We start from the raw sequence: 17573 nt of genomic DNA, 5'->3' as shown, positions 1-17573 counted from the left end.
AAATATTTTGTATTCATTATAGGGTAGCAATGACTTCAAAAAGGGCACACGTGCAAAGGGCAGGGATTTCAAGACGATTCATTTGTACAGAAGACTAACAGCGTTGCTCTAATAACTGAAAACTGGTGTAATAACACAATAATTGAAAGAAACAACTGATGGTGATAATGGCTCAGCAATAAATTCACTCTATTCTTAGTAGAAAACAACATGAACAGACATTTGCCAAGAAAAAGAGGGCTTCCCATCTCCACTATTGCAAACAATAGCCTGACAGAGCTTAATGCCAGTAGGTGTGTGGTTAATTTACTATACCACACAAGCAAACTGTATTCAAATCTTTGTCTGTCTATAACCCATAGCTGCTAATCTTACCTAACATGGTCCTTAGGCTGTTACTAATGAGTATCATTTTTGTACTAATTTGCCAATTGTGAACCCCATTTCATCTCTTTCAATATCCATTGGAAAGGGACTGGAGAACAAATCAAAAATAGTCAAAGACAGAGTTGTTGTAAAGTGTGTCAGAGACCCACAGGAGACCCAAACTGAATGTCTCCATTAGAAAATTCTCTTAAGGCCACCCAGACTCTGAGTGTTGCCTCTCTGTCCTGGGGATTATCGTTGCAGGCACTGTAGGAAGAGAGCAGACCAGTGTGGAGTGTGAGGCAGATCCCCACTCTGGCCCTGTTTCAGCAACAGCATTTTCACTGTATTGAGTTTCATTTGCTGGACTCCAGTGTACAAGCTAATTGTAACTGCGTCTGCTGGACTCTAGTGTACAAGCTAACTGTAACTGTGTCTGCTGGACTCCAGTATATAAGTTAACTGTAACTGTGTCTACTGGACTCCAGTGTATAAGCTAACTATAAGTGTGTCTATTGGACTCTAGTGTATAATTAACTGTAACTGTGTCTTCTGGACTCCAGTGTATAAGTTAACTGTAACTGCGTCTGCTGGACTCTAGTGTATAAGTTAACTGTAACTGTGTCTGCTGGACTCTAGTGTATAAGTTAACTATAATTGTGTCTGCTGGACTCCAAGTTAACTGTAACTGCAAAGAAGATGTTACAAAATCCCAAAGCAATATACCCAGAGTTCTATTTTTAGAAGAAGACTAAAATTAATAAGAGTGTTGTCATAGCTTTTTCTAGATGTTGGAATAATATATACTGTCTTTGCATTTATTTTTCTATATACTAATTGTAAGTAAACATATATATGAGTTAGAAATAGAACTATAGTACCAAAAATACAAGAAATAGAAAATAAAAGCCCACTGGGTCAAATAAAAAGGAAATGTATTATTCTAACATTAACAAATTCCAGAGGCAGAATGTTAGGGAGTGGTAACATCCATAGCTGAAGTGTAGAGAAAGTATTTTTCTCAAGCCCTTTAAGTTATGTTTCTTGTTGCTATAACAAAATGCCTAAGAAGAAGCCGTGTAAGGGAGGAACAGGTTGATTTTGGTTTACAGTTTGAGGACAGACAGTCCATCATGGCGGTAAAGTGTTGCAGTGGGAGTGGAAGGACCCCCCCCCACACACACACTGCCTGTGCAGCCAGGAATCAGAAAGTAAGCAGACAGCTGGAGCAGCCTATCACCTGACTGTAAGTGTTCAAGCACATGAGCCTGTGGGGACATGTCACATTCAAACCACAGCACTCTTCGTACAAGAATGGAGTTCAGACCCGACACTCAGAACTGATTGCACACTTGTTTTTAAAATCATTGACAAGGGCAATTCAATTTTAAAAGTTAAAATCTATTCCCCAAGCCAAATAAGAATCCTAGCCTTTTCGGACAAACATGCCTACCCAATTTCTAAACATTTATTCCTCTGTTAGTGAAGAATAGCATGAAACCAGCATGCGGTATGTAGAAGATTATTCTATACTCATCCACTCCTTATCCCCAAGTCAACACTAATTTGTAACTAAGTTATGGCAGTCAGAAATTTGAACTGGGTCAATAGAGCTGCCTTCCTTTTCGAGGCTCTAGGAGAGAAGTCATCCCCATGCCCGTTTCTGTTTCTAGAAGTTGTCTACATTCTTGGTTTGTGGTCCAGCATCACCCTGTGTTCTGAGACAATTTTCACATCTCTTTGTCTGCTTCTGGTCCTCCTGTCTCTCTCATGGTGGTATTTGTAAGTTACTCAAGAAGATCCAGGGCAACCTCCTCACTGCTAGATCCTTAATTTAATCCTATTGGCAAAGTCCATTTTGCAGTGGAAGGCAGCATAGTCACAGGTTATAGCAATTGAGAAGTGGAAGTCTTTAAAGAATCATTATCTCTGGGAGGCAGAGGCAGGGGCATCTCTGTGTGTTCGAGGCCAGACAGGGATACTCAGAGAAACTCTGTCTTGAAAAAAAAACCTACAAACAACCCTGTCAGCACAGCCATTTAACATTTTAACAATGATGCTGCAAAGTTGTCACTTTCCCCAAAGCAATATATAAATTTAGGGCAGCATCAGTCAAAATACCAAACAGATTTGTTTAAAAGTTAAAAATTTTAATTTTAACGAGTACAGAATAATAAAGTTTCCCTTATATAACTAAATCAACTCTGGGAAAGATGCCCAAATGAGTGGGACACTTCTATGCAATATTTAGAATAGCTGAAGATTTTTGCAATAAACACTGTGATAGGGTTAGCCAGTGAGACAACATTTCAGATCAGAGACCTAGAGAGATTGGAGCAAAATAAATCTATGATGAAATGAATTCACTTGCTGTACACACACACACACACACACACACACACACACACACACACACACACAATCAGTTCTGCTCTCTAGAGAACCCTGACTAATACAGATCCCAAGAGAGAGAAACATTACAGCCAACAAAACTGGAGGGACAGAGTCATCTCAGCCCTTTGACATTGGTCATAGAATTACAGGATTTGGAGTTTGGGAGTTTTGGTCTTGGTTTGGTCTAGTATTTCCTCACTGTCTTCTATTCTTCCATGTTGGAACAGTAATGTAGATTTGTGCCATTGTACATTGGAAGTCTGTAATTTGATTTTTTTATTTTACAGGGGATAGAAATTTAGAGAGTGTTTGTAGATTGTGAGACTGGAAGACTTAAGAGGACTTTTGGAGTTGGACTAAACGTATTTTGCTTTCTGATATGTTGGCCACAAGCCAACAGGAGCAAGTGTGGAATATGCTTGGTTGAGTGAGAATGGCCCTCATAGGTGCATAGCTTTGAATGCTTGGCCTCCAGTTTGCAGAACTATGCGGGAAGGGGTGGGAGGCGTGGCATTGTTGCAAAAGGTGTGTGACTCTTCAGCTTTTGTTCTGCCTCGTGGTTGTGTTTCAAGATGTAGCTCTCAGCGGCTGCTCCTGCAATGCGCCTACTTCCCTGTTGTCATGCTGCCTGCCATGATGATCTTGCCCTCACCCTCTGAAACCGTTAGTCCTCTTGAGAGCTTTCTTCCACAAGTTGCCTTGGTCATAGAGTCTCTTCACAGCAATAGAAAAGCAAGAAAGACGAGGAACAGTCTCATTCTTATGCATGCCATAAAACCAAGTACAGCTAATTTCTAAGAAGTACCAAATACCCTATGGCAACAAGATGCCACTCATTGATTCTTTCAAAACATTTCTTATAGAATTTCCTGTCTGGTATGAGCAACTTTCCATATGCTAAGGAACAAAATGAGGAGGCTGGAGAGATGGCTCAGTGGTTAAGAGGTTGCTCTGGAATGAGGACCCGGAGTTCAGTTCCCAGCACCCACATGGCAGCTCACAGCTATCTGTAACTCCGGTTCTAGGGGATTCAACTCCTTCACACAGACACACATACAGGCCAAACACCAATACACATAAAATTAATTAATTAATTAGATAATTAATTAATTACAAGAGAGAAATATGTCCAACTTAAAAAAAAGCAAAATGAGTCTTGGACTAAAAAAATCGTGTCTTTAGTTACAAAATTCAGACAACTTATTTCTTCAGTACTGAAAGTCCAATTTGAATATGATTTAAATTTTGAATAATTTCTTCACTGCATTAACCAGTGGGTTTCCCATCTTGCAAACATGTTACACTTAATATTTCTGTTGTGGGTAATTGAAACTGTCAATAAAATCTACATCTTGCTCGATTTTGTTTCATTTCACTAAGTCCTGACTTAATCTGTGGAAAGTAGTTGGTCAGCACTAACTTTCAAGGCTTGGTCCCACTGTTTTTAAAGACAGCTTCAAGCCATTCTTTCACCTTGTGTTACCAGGGTTTCTCAGAACCTCCTAAGAAAATCACTACTTGAATCAGGCCCGTTGTGACACTTAGGGAGGTACAGGGTGAGGGATGGCAAGTTTGCTACATGGGGTTGTCTTAAATTACAGGCAGGGACAGAGCCTAGTAGCATCTGTGTGTGAGTTCAAACCCACTATTGCCCTTTCAAGGCTAAACAACATAATGCTTGGCCTAAGGTGTGGCTATTGTGTGTCTTGCCCTAACAACAGGATATCTGGCCTAAAGTGTGGCTAATGGATGCCTCATCTTGGCAACAGGATCTTTAGTTTAAGGTATGGTTACCTGCCAGATGTTTTGGGTGTTTAGAAGGTAATTACGCTTTCTTGCTCTTTATATCTTGGTAAGGAAGTCTTTTGCCTTCCCCCCTTTTGATTGGGGTAATAAGAGCTTTGAACAATAAACTTGGGGCAGATCCTAGTGTTCACTAGGATGCCTTCCCAACTCTATCTCTCATTTTTTTCCATTTATTTTCTCAATCCACACTCCTCTTCTCAGGTATGGACCCAACAGATACCCCCACAATGTGCGGCTGCTACAGATGACAGATGATGCCCAGGACGTGTGTTACAACACCAGTGACCAGTATTTAATCAGGATGGGTACGGTTCCACGAATCTTTCTCTAGTCTTGCCTGATGGCAGACTCTGTGTTGTGCAGGCTCAGTCAGTGGGGTAGCTGTAATTGCTGTGAGATTATGCTGCAATCGCTGTGTCTTGCCTAGAATATAGCATTTTGTAGCCCCTTTCTCTGTCTTCTAGGCCTTACATTCTTTCTCTCTCCTCTTTGAGCATGTTTCTTGAACCTTAGAGGGGTGGTATAGGTACTCTCTTTAGGGTTGAACATACACTTTTTTGCTTTGGGAAGCCACGAGTCTCTGCATTCACCACTACGTATTGCAAGGGAAATTGCTTTGGGTAAGGCTGGGAATAGTATTTGTCTGTGGGTATAAACATAACATGTTGATGGGGGGGTTGTTTTTTTTAAGGAACTGGGATTGATATGTAAAATAAGATTGTTTCTAACTTAAATAAAAAAGAAAACAACAATAAAACAAGATGTAAAGCTTACATTGTAGTAATAGTTCCTGTAGCTGTCACAGGCCACCAGATGGCAGCATCAGACATTATTTTTAAGCTGCTCTGCTTGCTCTAATAATGCCAGGCAATATAATACATGACTTAGCTAACACAAAGCAACTCATAAATGCTGGGGCACTGCACAAACCCATCCTTACTGCACTGCTGTCTACTTCCTCTCAGGAAATGAGAGCAAGCTGTCCTCTAAGGTTTCTGTGATCTGTGCTGGCTCACTACAAACCCAGACACCGAAAGAAATGAATGCATTTACTTTTAATTTCATGAAGTCAGATAAAAGCAGAAAAGAATTCCCCTAGCTGCTACAGGGTTAGTCATTAGGAACCCATCATTTTCAGATAAAGGGGAAACAAACACAACTTCTGCGTAACCTTCCTCAGTGCCTCAGGCTAGGCGGAAGCTGGCAAGGAAAGCTCCCCAGCTTTGCTGGATGAACTGTCTGTGAGTCCTCAGCAGAGGGAGACAAACCGGAAACGTAGACGCTGGTCTGCCACAAAATGTGTGAACTTGAAGGGACAGGCAGAAGTGATCGTTTTCATCAGCTACAGAGACAGTTGAGGCATCCCCTGTGGTGGATACAGTGGTGGTGACAATGCCAGCGGGGCTGTCATGGGTTTGTAGCTTCCCAGAAAGCTCATATGTCTTTTCAGGTCACCCCACCCAGACCAGCAGAGGTGATCATGGGACAGCTTCACAATGCTGACTGAGCTCCACCTCAAAGCCTCATGCAGGGATTAGGCCACAGAGGAGGATGTCAAAGAATCCAAGATGTATGTCATGGAGCTTTCTGGCTATTAGATGGACTTGGTCGCACAGACATACATGGTCAACCCTACGATTCACACCCTCCTTCAGAGCTCCTTGTCCAGCGGCCACACATTCTGGAGGACCTCAGTGGCTAACAGGATCACAACTGTCATTGCTGCACCATAGACTTGGCTGGTTATAGTTTTGTACATTTAACCAGCAAGGAATCAATGATCCCATCCACCCTGGTGGGCCCTTGAGAATCTACACAAATTCAGGAAGTTTCTTACTTAGACAACATGGAACAGACAAACAAAATATCAGCTCCTATACCTTCTGTCCCACAGAAAGAAAATGACTAACAGCATGAACAAATGGTTCGTTCACATCAATTTGGCCACATGGAAACTTCCCAAGTGTAAAAGAAAAAGGGCATTATTATAAGAAACGTAATGGCTATTGTTTCATCACTAATTGACTAATAAACTAAAGTTGCATGATAAGCCACAATTAATATCTTTTCAACAAAGGATATTAATATCTTTTCAATAAAGTAAAATTCAACAACTTCCTTTAACCTATTTCTCAACTTCCTAGTTTGTAGTCTCTAAGAAGTCACCTCCTGTTCCGAGCAGCACACAAGACACGTCTTTTGTTTCCCTTCCTTCAGCCCTCTCTCAGCCCTTCAGTGAAGTAAGTTGTTATCTTTCATGTAAAACCATAGGCAAAGGTATGTTGGTTAAAAAGAGTGACAGATGCTGTTCTGATAAATCCTGAGTCACACATCCTCCTTCGTTTGCACAAACCAGTCCTTGAAGCTCTGGCAAACAGACGGGCAACCTCTGGGAAGTGTGCTATTTCATAGCTAGAGCTGTAATTTTCAAAAGAGAATAATCCTTGTAGTTTTTTATTTGTATGTTTCATATTCCAACATTTTTTAAAAATTGGTTTTTACATCTTTACAAATTCATGTTGATGACTCCAGAAAGGCTAAGGGCCTCAAAAAAGTAACATCAGGCTGCCTACAATGGGGCACCTGCCCAGAGTCCTTGCCTGATCTTGTTTTGCACAGCCTTCCATTGCATTTCATAAACATTTCTGACTCCTTTTCTTTTCTTTTCTTTTCTTTTCTTTTTTTTTTTTTTTTTTTGGTTTTTCGAGGAGACAGGGTTTCTCTGTATTGTTTTGGAGCCTGTCCTGGAACTCACAGGGTAGACCAGGCTGGTCTCGAACTCACAGTGATCTGCCTGTCTCTGCCTCCCGAGTGCTGGGATTAAAGGCGTGTGCCACCAACGCCCGGCATCTCTGACTCCTTTTCATGTTTTAAAAAGCACTACAGCTCCATCGAGGTTGTGTAAGACACCGTGCTTTTTAAAACTGACTCAATCATTTTTAAAGTTTTAGCCTTTGTAGCAAGCTAAGCCCCGACACTGTCAACATTCATTTTTAAAATTTTAGTCTTTGTAACAAGCTAAGCCCGGACACTGTCAGCGTTTGTGCCACACAGAGTGGTTTTCAGCTTTGCCTCAAAATTATCATCCTAATGTGTGGAACTTTTGAAAATGTGAGACAAGTTATTACACTCAAGACTTATAAAATCAGAATCTGTTAATGGGATCAAGTGTTCCTTAAACCTCCCCATGGGGTGATTCTGTGTGTTCCAAGACAGACTCATTGCTCAGAGGTAAGTCCTCCCTCCCTCCCTCTCTCCCTCCCTCTCTCCCTCCCTCCCTCCCTCTCTCCCTCCCTCCCTCTCTCCCTCCCTCCCTCTCTCCCTCCCTTTCTCTTTCTCCCTCCCTCTCTCCTTCCCTCCCTCTCTCCCTCCCTCTCTCCCTCCCTCTCCCTCCCTCTCCCTCCCTCCCCCTCCCTCCCTCCCTCCCTCCCTTTTGTCCAAGGCTGCACAATGATGAAGGATGGGCTCATAATAAAAGGCATCACTGGACTTCATCTTCCCTCCCTCCCTCTCTCCCTCCCTCCCTCTCTCCCTCCCTCTCTCTTTCTCCCTCCCTCTCTCCTTCCCTCCCTCTCTCCCTCCCTCCCTCCCTCCCTCCCTCCCTCCCTCCCTTCCTCCCTCTCTCCCTTTTGTCCAAGCCTGAACAATGATGAAGGATGGGCTCATAATAAAAGGTATCACTGGATTTCATCTTCCCTCCCTCCCTCCCTCCCTCTCTCCCTCCCTCCCTCCCTCTCTCTCTCCCTCCCTCTCTCCCTCCCTCCCTCCCTCTCTCTTTCTCCCTCCCTCTCTCCTTCCCTCCCTCTCTCCCTCCCTCTCCCTCCCTCCCTCCCTCCCTTCCTCCCTCCCTCCCTCCCTCCCTCCCTCCCTTTTGTCCAAGGCTGCACAATGATGAAGGATGGGCTCATAATAAAAGGCATCACTGGACTTCATCTTCCCTCCCTCCCTCTCTCCCTCCCTCCCTCTCTCCCTCCCTCTCTCCCTCCCTCTCTCTTTCTCCCTCCCTCTCTCCCTCCCTCCCTCTCTCCCTCCCTCTCTCCCTCCCTCCCTCCCTCCCTCTCTCCCTTTTGTCCAAGGCTGCACAATGATGAAGGATGGGCTCATAATAAAAGGCATCACTGGACTTCATCTTCCCTCCCTCCCTCTCTCCCTCCCTCCCTCTCTCCCTCCCTCTCTCTTTCTCCCTCCCTCTCTCCTTCCCTCCCTCTCTCCTTCCCTCCCTCTCTCCCTCCCTCCCTCCCTCCCTCCCTCCCTCCCTCTCTCCCTTTTGTCCAAGGCTGCACAATGATGAAGGATGGGCTCATAATAAAAGGCATCACTGGACTTCATCTTCCCTCCATCACTCCCCCTCCTGGCCCCCACCTTTTGTGCTTACAATCCTTTCTCAGGAACTGAAGAACTCAACTCCAAAGCTCTGGGCTCTCCCCCATCCTAAGTCCTGTTTGACCACACCGGGAGCCCAGCGCAGTGACAGGAACAGAGGGAAAGGCTTCACCCCCAGGAAAAGGGCCTGAATGGTACAGTGTGGTGAAGCAAGGTCTCATGTAGCCTGGTGCTCCAAAATGAGGTCCTGGGGGCAGAGGAAAGGACACAGGCTGCCCTGGGAAAGGAGACACTGCAACCTCTTATTCCTCTTTTTGGGAGCAGTCAACACTTAAGTGTTTGCCCTTCTGGTGCCGATTGTCAAACCCTACTGGGACCACATCCTTTTCCAGCCCAAGCTGCTGGGCAATGATGCGGATCTGCAGCAGGGCAGGCTTCGGGCCCTGCAGAGACAAGTTCTCCAGGCGCCTCTCAAGCGGTTCTCAGTACTGCTCCGTGTTCTCTAGCAGGCCTGCCGCAGGGCAGGGTTTCTGAAGGTTGTCACCGTCCTCCACCCACTTTTGCAGCAACACACAACGTGCGCATGCGTGTTCTGGACTGAGCTGCAGGTGCTCAAAGGGGAAAATGGTCATCTGGCTGAACCTTTCCGACGACGAGAAGCCAGGATAAACCTATGTCGGCCTGGGTATACTCTAGGGGATCCTTCTGTTTCAGCAGCTTGGCAAACTGCCGTAGTTCTTTCTGCAGGGCCTGGGGTTCCTTAGGATTGGGTTCTGCCTTCACGGCACTGGACCCAGGGGAGGCCCCCTCCCAGATGCTTTCTCCTGCAGCTCCTGCCTAGCCTCCAGGTTGGAAACTCTCCAGATTGTTGTGGGCATTAGGCCCACTCCAACCTGAGGTCCATAGCATACCATCCCTCCACAGAACTCATGTGGCAGGGGACATAGGGAGGTCCCCAACACTTCTGAGCCTGGCTCAACCCCTGGCCCCATCCCAGGCCCACTCCGAGGATCTTAGACAGATTGGAGGGTCCATCCAGCCTAGCTCCAGCCCTCCTGACCCATCACTCCTGGTGGGGGTAAGAAGGCGATGTCTGAAATAGGTAGGTGTACGTCTATGAGGAAGACAGGCACTCCAAGCTGGCGGCCTGATGGAAGGAAGGTTCACCCGGGGGTAAATTCTTATATCGACTACTGAAAAATTAGTTTTCTACACTTCCTTACTCGAGCAAATGTTTTTCAAGAGTAGTGAGCATGCGTAGAAGAGCTCTTCTCTTGCTGACACTGCCATTACTTGGGATATTTTGGGAGATTTTTCTTGGACTTTAGTCAGTGTGCCTGCCACCTATAAAGCATTCTTTTCACTGCCTCCTACAGGACTGTGGAAGGGCCACAGACCTGGGAGCACCTGGGGACTGTCCCCCTCCCCCCTCCCTGGCTAAACGTGTCCTCATCTGGGGGCACCTCTGGTTGAACTCATGGTAGGATAAATGGGCACAGACAGGAAGGTTTCCTGGTAAGGCTGTTGCTTGCACCTTCCTTTAAAACAATGTCTCAACCTGTGTTATCGGTTGAGATCCCTCAGGTTGAATGACCCCTGCACAGGGGCTGCCTAAGACCATTGGAAAACACAGATATTTACATTATGATATTATTATTCCTAACAACAGCGAAATTACAATTATGAAGTAGCAGTGGAAATAATTTTGTGGTTGGGGGGGGTCACAACAACATGAGAAGCTATACTAAAGGGTCACAGTGTTAGGAAGGTTGAGAGTCACTGCTTTAAACACTTCCAACTTAAACTTTATAGTTATAGAATCATAAAGGAGGATAGGATTAGAAATGGTTTTTCACCTCCTTCTGGATCTTCAGAGTTAATCCTCCTATGCCCTAAGTATCCTTTTATTTTAGTCATCCAAGCCCCACTGTCTTTTAGATCCTCACCACAGCTCAAACACGTCAGACTCTGAACATCCGTACTCAGGCTCTTCACCCTTACGTGGTATGCTCTGAAATTCCTTACAGTTACAACCCCCCCACACCATCTTTTTGCTGAATACTTCCTTCCCCTTCTTGGTCTAAATATAGCTATTCCACAAGGATACAGCTTTCTCAACACCTATGGCACCTCAATACGCCAGAGAAATTATCCAGGAAAATTTTAATACAATGATTGTACCATGATAGTACCATTGGTCATCGTTTAGACCTGGGGCAGAAGGCAAGATATGGATAGAGAACACATCAGTTTTTCTGTATGGAAACTCCTGGGGTGTCCCGCGCTACCGTCTCGCCAGCAAGAACGACGCGGCACACTTAGGATCCTTCTACAGAACAGCTTTAATGCGTCTTGAGAGGGAGAGCATAAGCTTACAGAGCGGAGACCCGGGGAGCGAAAACCCAACCCTTATATAGCTCAGCAGTCCCCGCCTCGGACGTGTCATCTCCTGACTGGCTCCTGCTTGTCAGCCCATATGACGCCATGGGAGAGGCAGAGAGTAAGGGATGGAAAAGTAGCAGGCACGTGTGCACCAAGGTTGTTAACTCCAACTGACAAAGGGTGTCAGCGCCATCTTGTAACGGAGAATGTGGGGGCGGCTCCCTACACTGGGGTGGAATAGAAACATAAACGAAGTTACAATGTTATGATGACCAGTCTTCCAGTCAGGTGAAAGACTGCGTCTTCATATTGTGATTGAAATACAGAGTCGTCCATCAAGCACGGAAGTGCTCATAGTGGCCTCTCTGCAGAAATGGACAACGAAAGGAAAGACTTTGCAAAGTCTTTGAGAGGGAGTTGGGAGCCACTGGGGGAAGAGGATGTAAAAAAGGAACATGAAGAAAGAGAAAGACTGAGAAGGGGACCCTGATCTTCAGTGCTGGTCCGAGACAAATCCATTGTTTTAAATGATCTGGAAGCAGCATAGGCAGGGAATTCAGAGGAGCTCTTTAGGCAGCATGAACAGATAAAAAGAGGAGGAAGAAGGATAGGTACATTGCTGGCTGCCTGGGGAGAATGAAAGGCAATTCAGTGCTGACAACTGGCCAAATAAATCAGAGGGAGGGCAGACACAGAGCTTCCAGGCCCCATTCCCGGAAGCTGTTCGTGACACAGTTCCACACTTGAGTCAGTATAAAGAAAATCCACAAGTGCATGTTGCTCACAGAGACAGCCTCCTCTCCTGCCCCTCCTTTTGGAAGGATTCCTAGACAGTGGTGAGTCAAAGGAATGCCGAAATACCAATGGCCAATAAATACCTGGAAAGATAACCCGTCAATAGTCTTAGCCATCAGGAAATGCATATTGAAAGTGCTTTGATTCTGCATCCCAACCCAGGTAAGGGGTGAGGGAAAAGAGAGGTCATCACACATTTCTAATGAGATGCAAACTGGTAAATAGCCACCGTGGAAATGAGTATGGAGGGACTTCAAGAAACTAACAATACAGTAACTACATGATCCATGGGAACTGTGCTTGGGTCTCTAACTGAAGGATTCAGAGTCAGCAAACCACAGAGGCGTTCGCTCATCTATGTTTAATGCCATACTGATACTGATCACAATAGCTAAAATATGGAATCAACCTAGCTGTTTATTAGATAAGTTCATAAAGAAAATGTGCAGCATACATACAGTGGAGTTGAATTCAGTCACAGAGAAGAATAAAACTGTTATTTGCAGCAAAGTAGACGGGACCAAAAATGGTTGTGTTAGACAAAATAATTCAGATTTAGGGAGACAAGTAAGAAAGACATACATTTCATATTTTCTCTAAAATGGATCCTGAAGGAGAGAGAAGGAATCTAGAGAGTGGGAAAGAGAACAAGAAGAAAGGCTAATGGGAGGAAAGAGATAAAATATTATATGCTTTCCTACGTGGAATATATATAAAGTGAGACATGGAAACAGACCACGGACAATTTGGGAGAAGAAAAGGGTCCAGCACAAGGAGGGAAGAGAAGAGAAAGGATATCAGGGGTGAGCATAAGCAAATTACAATGTTTTATCTGAGTAAGAAATGTCAAAATGAAACCTGTTACTATTTTTGCTTTTTGGTTCAGTTTTTGGAGACAGGATTTCTCCAGTTTTGGAGCCTGCCCTGGAACTCACTCTGTAGACCAGGCTGGCCTTGAAGTCACAGAGATCCACCTGCCTCTGCCTCCTGAGTGCTGGAATTAAAGGTGTGCGACACCACCACCCATCTGAAACCTGTTATTTTGTATGTGAGCTAAAAATGAATAAAAAGTAAGACGTTAAAGGAAAGGAAAGCCGACAAGAGGAAGGCAGGGGTGGGCCTTCAATGAAAGCGGCCACATAGGCTCACATATTTGAATGTTTGGTCTCTAGTTGGTGAGACAGTTGGGGAAGGGTTGGGAGGAGTGGTCCTGTTGGAGGAGGTGTGCCACTGAGGGTGGGCTTTAGGGTTTGGTGAGACGTATGGGATCCCCAGCGTGTTCTCTGCCTCGTGGCTGTGTCTCAACATGGAACCTCTCAGCTGTTCCTTCACTCCAGCATCAGGGACCCTAACCCTCTGAAACCATACGCCAAATTAAATGCTTTCTTTTGTAAGCTGCCTTGGGCACTGTGTTTTATCACAGCAATAGGAAAGAAAGTAAGACATCAGAAAAAGTAAAAGAAACTCAATGTCTTTGTTCTGTCCCACTCTGGAAAGACAAATAGAGCATCTGTTTCGCAGCCATCAGCTGTAGCTGTTGAGTTCTGTGGTGTGCCCCCTAGGACTGATTACAAGTCGGGAGTCGCATGGCATCCCTAAAGCAGGCCTTGAATGGGATGGAGGACCTTGGGTTCCACCGGCAGCTCCAGCTGGCCCCTAGTTCCGGAGAGTCCTGTCGCTGGACTCCAGGCTGACTAAGGCAATTTCTAAGGTTTTCTGTGTGGGTGGATCTGAGAACCAGTGCTTACCAAACTTCAATTTGCATTACTCATCACCTGGGGATCTTGTTAAAATGCAGGCGCTGACCCGGGTGCTGCTGGTCCCTCTTGAGGGACATAGTACACTGAAAAGAAATAGCAGTTGCCCACCTACTACTGTCTGGAATGTTTGGGAGAGTGGCTTGTTAGAGAACTCACTAACTAGAAGTGTGAATTATTTATGGTCGTTTTGCTTTTTAATTTGAGTTACATGTCAAAGTCATAAAATCCATATCCGCAGCCTCTCTGTGGAGGACAGCAGGTACAGTCACAGCAGAAGAGGATGCGATAATACCAGGCAGCCACCCTGCCCTTCCTGGAGCCACCCTGCCCTTCCTGGAGCCACCCTGCCCTTCCTGGAAGCAGCTACTTTTTGCTATCATTTCCTCCTGGTGTGCCCCACATAGATGTTTTGCTTTTCCTACCACCCCCTATGGCAGGTCTTCATATTCTGGACTTTTACCCAACACATTTCCTTCCCTGGTTGCTCTCTGTGTCTTCCCATCATTTCCCATTTGATAAATTTTCCTGAAACACCTTACACAGCCTTCTTAAAACACAGCATTTTTTCTCTCCCAAACTACAGGGTGGCAAAGCTCCCAGACATCCTTCTCTGTTCAGAAGTCACTTCCTTGAGGACAGTTTCAACAACAGGGTGGATCTTCATCTATTACATTTTAATTTTGCTTACTTTGGGGCCTCTTGTATTCCCTGAGACCCCAAATGGACTGCAGGCTTTATTTACTTTTTGTAGCTTCAAGGTGATACTTTGTCATATTGGAGTGTTTTTTAGTAGATTTTTCAAATAGCTTATGTATTAATTTTCATCTTTTCTATTCTTGCGAACTCTCCTTTGGTGATACATCATGACAGCTTTGTAATTATTATCCTATCTATGGCATGCAAGTAAATTTTCTCCCTACCTGTCTTCATGCTTTTTTCTTATCATCTGAACTGTATTTTTCTGTTGTATACTTATAGACCGTTATTTATCTAGTGTTGTATAAATATGAGCAATCCCAACCAATAGTTCTTAGTAGAATTAATCATATACTTTCACAGCATGATCTCTCTCTCTCTCTCTCTCTCTCTCTCTCTCTCTCTCTCTCTCTCTCTCTGTCTCTCTCTCCTTTGTTTTTGTGATCCAGGCTCTCCTATGTAAACACACTATGTAGCCCAGGCTTGCCAAAAACTTGCAATCCTCCTGCTACGACCCTCCTCCTGCCCCCCCCAAAGTGCAATAGGACCAGTGTTTTCAAAGCACATTTATGCTTTCTCATACTGACCCTGCAACACAAATATGCAACACATTACCATCTTTTCAGCATTGAGAAGTTAAAGTGAAATTTCTCATACTAACCCTGCAACACAAATATGCAACACATTACCATCTTTTCAGCATTGAGAAATTAAAGTGAAATTTCTCCTATAAAGCCGGAAGCAACGGAAACAGAAGCATGAAGCTAACCGTGGCTGTTCCTCCCTCTGTCCTCTACCTGGAAGAATTGCTGTCCCACCCTGGGAACCACACCTCACTTTGGCTGGGGGCTAATGATCTGCTCTGCTCTGGTGCAAAGTTCTCCACTCCTCAATACTCTATTGAAAAACTGAAGCCCTGTGAGGCCCATTTAGCATGCTTAGAGTTAAGGGACAATCTAGTCTTTAGACTACTATTAAATGATCCCATATTGCTTATGTTCCTTTTCAAGTGGAGTGTAATTGCTTTCTAAATCTGTGTCCAAACACTCAGAAGTAGTAACTTAAGATGCTTCCTCTAGAAGTCCTGTGCAAGCATCCAGAATTTTCTCAGCAATTTGTTGGAGCCAGTTTTAGTGGTAAATTTTAAATGTTCAAACACATTGATTTCACTAGATATTGTGAGAAAGTGTCTGATCTGTGGACAAGTTTACGATCTTTTGCATCGTCACAGTCAAGTCAATGCTGCATGCTCAATAGTTAATGATGTTTTCGAAACATATGAGAGATGAGATAAGAGTCAACAACGTAACATTCCCACCTGCTGAAATAAACACAGTACAAATTAGTGGAAAACGGTAGTGGCCAAGAAACAGGTAGGAGATCTCCAGTGACCAATGGTGGGGTGGAGAACTCTACCTATGCATTAGAAGGACAACAGCAAAAGGTGGAAATGGTAGTGTCAAGCATAATGAGCCATCTCTCTTACGTAGAGTCACTTTCTAGGGATGTTTGTGTAGTTGAAAGGACACACTTATTTATGAAAATGGGCATAGGCAGTACACCTCCCGAGGAGCAACACAGCACACAAATGCAGACCAAATGCACAGACACCAAATGCACAGACACACAAACCCACAGACACCAAATGCACAGACACACAAACCCACAGACACTGTCTATGGGAAGAAGAGAAAATCTAGTTTCTTATTTTTTTCAGTGCCCACGTACTGTTCCAATATCAGTGCCCAAATCAACAGGTTCTTTCTGTTTCTGTCCCTCTTCTAATGAGGGGAATCTCATGTTCCTCTTAGAAGTCAAGAGGGGATACACTTTCTACAGCTCTCTCACAAGATTCTATTAGTACAATTTCTACAAAGGACTTGTTCAGGGTAGTTTTTGCTGAAATTGAGAAGAGATTTTTAAAGGTTATCTTTTTGATTATTTTATTTAAAAGAATAGAGGAACTCTCACTATGTAATTATGGAAAATGGTTGAAATAAGTGGAGACACAGGTTCCCTCAACTGTCCTTCTCACTTCAACCGATGTCTGGACTGAACCCTATAGACAACCCCTCACCCCACCTTTTTATCTACAAGGTTCCAAGGGCATTTCCAAAAAGGGCACAGGATTCAATTTGACAGAGAAAGTGTGGATGTGGTGGTGGTGTGTGGTGTGTGTGTGTGTGTCCGCGCGTGCACACGTGTAATCACTGTCTTACCACCCAGCCACTTGTCGGAGATGTTCTGGAGCATCGTGACCGGGATGCAGAAGAAGGCGATGAGCAGATCACTGAGCGCCAGGGAGCAGATGAAGATGTTGGTGACGGTGCGCATAGCCTTGCTGCGGGTTACCACGTAGACCACCAGAGAGTTGCCAAAGAGCGCCAGGGCAAAAATGAGTGCTCCCGCCAGCGCAAAGGCTAGTTTAGCGCGTGCAGGCAGCTCGGGAGTGTAGACCAGCGGCTTCAGCCCATAGCGATGAATGAATTGCTCCCGAGTCAGGTTGTGAGCACTCAGCAGCCTGGAGAACTGCTCCGCGGTGATGTTGAGTGCCCGCATGCTGAGCCTGAACTGCCGGATCCAAGGCTAAGTCTCAGTCGCTGGGGCAGAACTCCGGAGGAGTGAGGCTGCGCCCAGACTTAACCAGAGGGAGCAGGAGGCGGGGCTAGGGATCTCACCCAAGGAGGGTTTAAAGTTCACAAAAGTTCTGCGACCAGTGGGAATGTCTAAGCCTCAGTGCCCCTGACTGTGTGGTGTCTTGGCACCGGGTAGCAGGAAGTCAGAATCTGGAGAGCGCTTAGGGCTGGAGAGGATGGGCAGAACCCGCCATCCACCTGCTGTCAGATCCTCTTAGCCCTTCCTCATGTTAGATTGAAACTGGAGACTTGAGTTTTCCACTTCTCATCCAGTCTCCTCAGGAGAAATAAGGTGAGCGACAGCCACCCAACACAATTAAAAACAAAATTACACAAGAGGAAGCTGCGGTGAAGTGGTCCCTTGTATCCTTCACTACACTTGACTCCATTGTGTCTTAATATGCAACAACACAGA

The 17573-nt window shown here is 44.9% G+C and overlaps 1 protein-coding gene and 1 pseudogene across 1 annotated transcript in view; both read right to left on the bottom strand.

The window, feature by feature from the left end:
* Nucleotides 1-17194, bottom strand: part of LOC101836195 (pyroglutamylated RF-amide peptide receptor) — a 40006-nt gene extending 22812 nt beyond the window's left edge. The window contains exon 1 of the mRNA XM_005069701.4: nt 16742-17194. Within this exon, the coding sequence (XP_005069758.1) occupies nt 16742-17081 (340 nt within the window). The 5' untranslated portion in view covers nt 17082-17194. The remainder of the gene's footprint in view (nt 1-16741) is intronic.
* LOC110340817 lies at nt 8967-11091 on the bottom strand (annotated as a pseudogene).
* Nucleotides 17195-17573: the final 379 nt, after the last annotated feature.

Source organism: Mesocricetus auratus, unplaced genomic scaffold (genome assembly GCF_017639785.1).
Source record: "Mesocricetus auratus isolate SY011 unplaced genomic scaffold, BCM_Maur_2.0 Super-Scaffold_100011, whole genome shotgun sequence".
Classification (NCBI taxonomy): Eukaryota; Metazoa; Chordata; class Mammalia; order Rodentia; family Cricetidae; genus Mesocricetus; species Mesocricetus auratus.
This window is presented reverse-complemented; position numbering and strand designations above follow the sequence as displayed.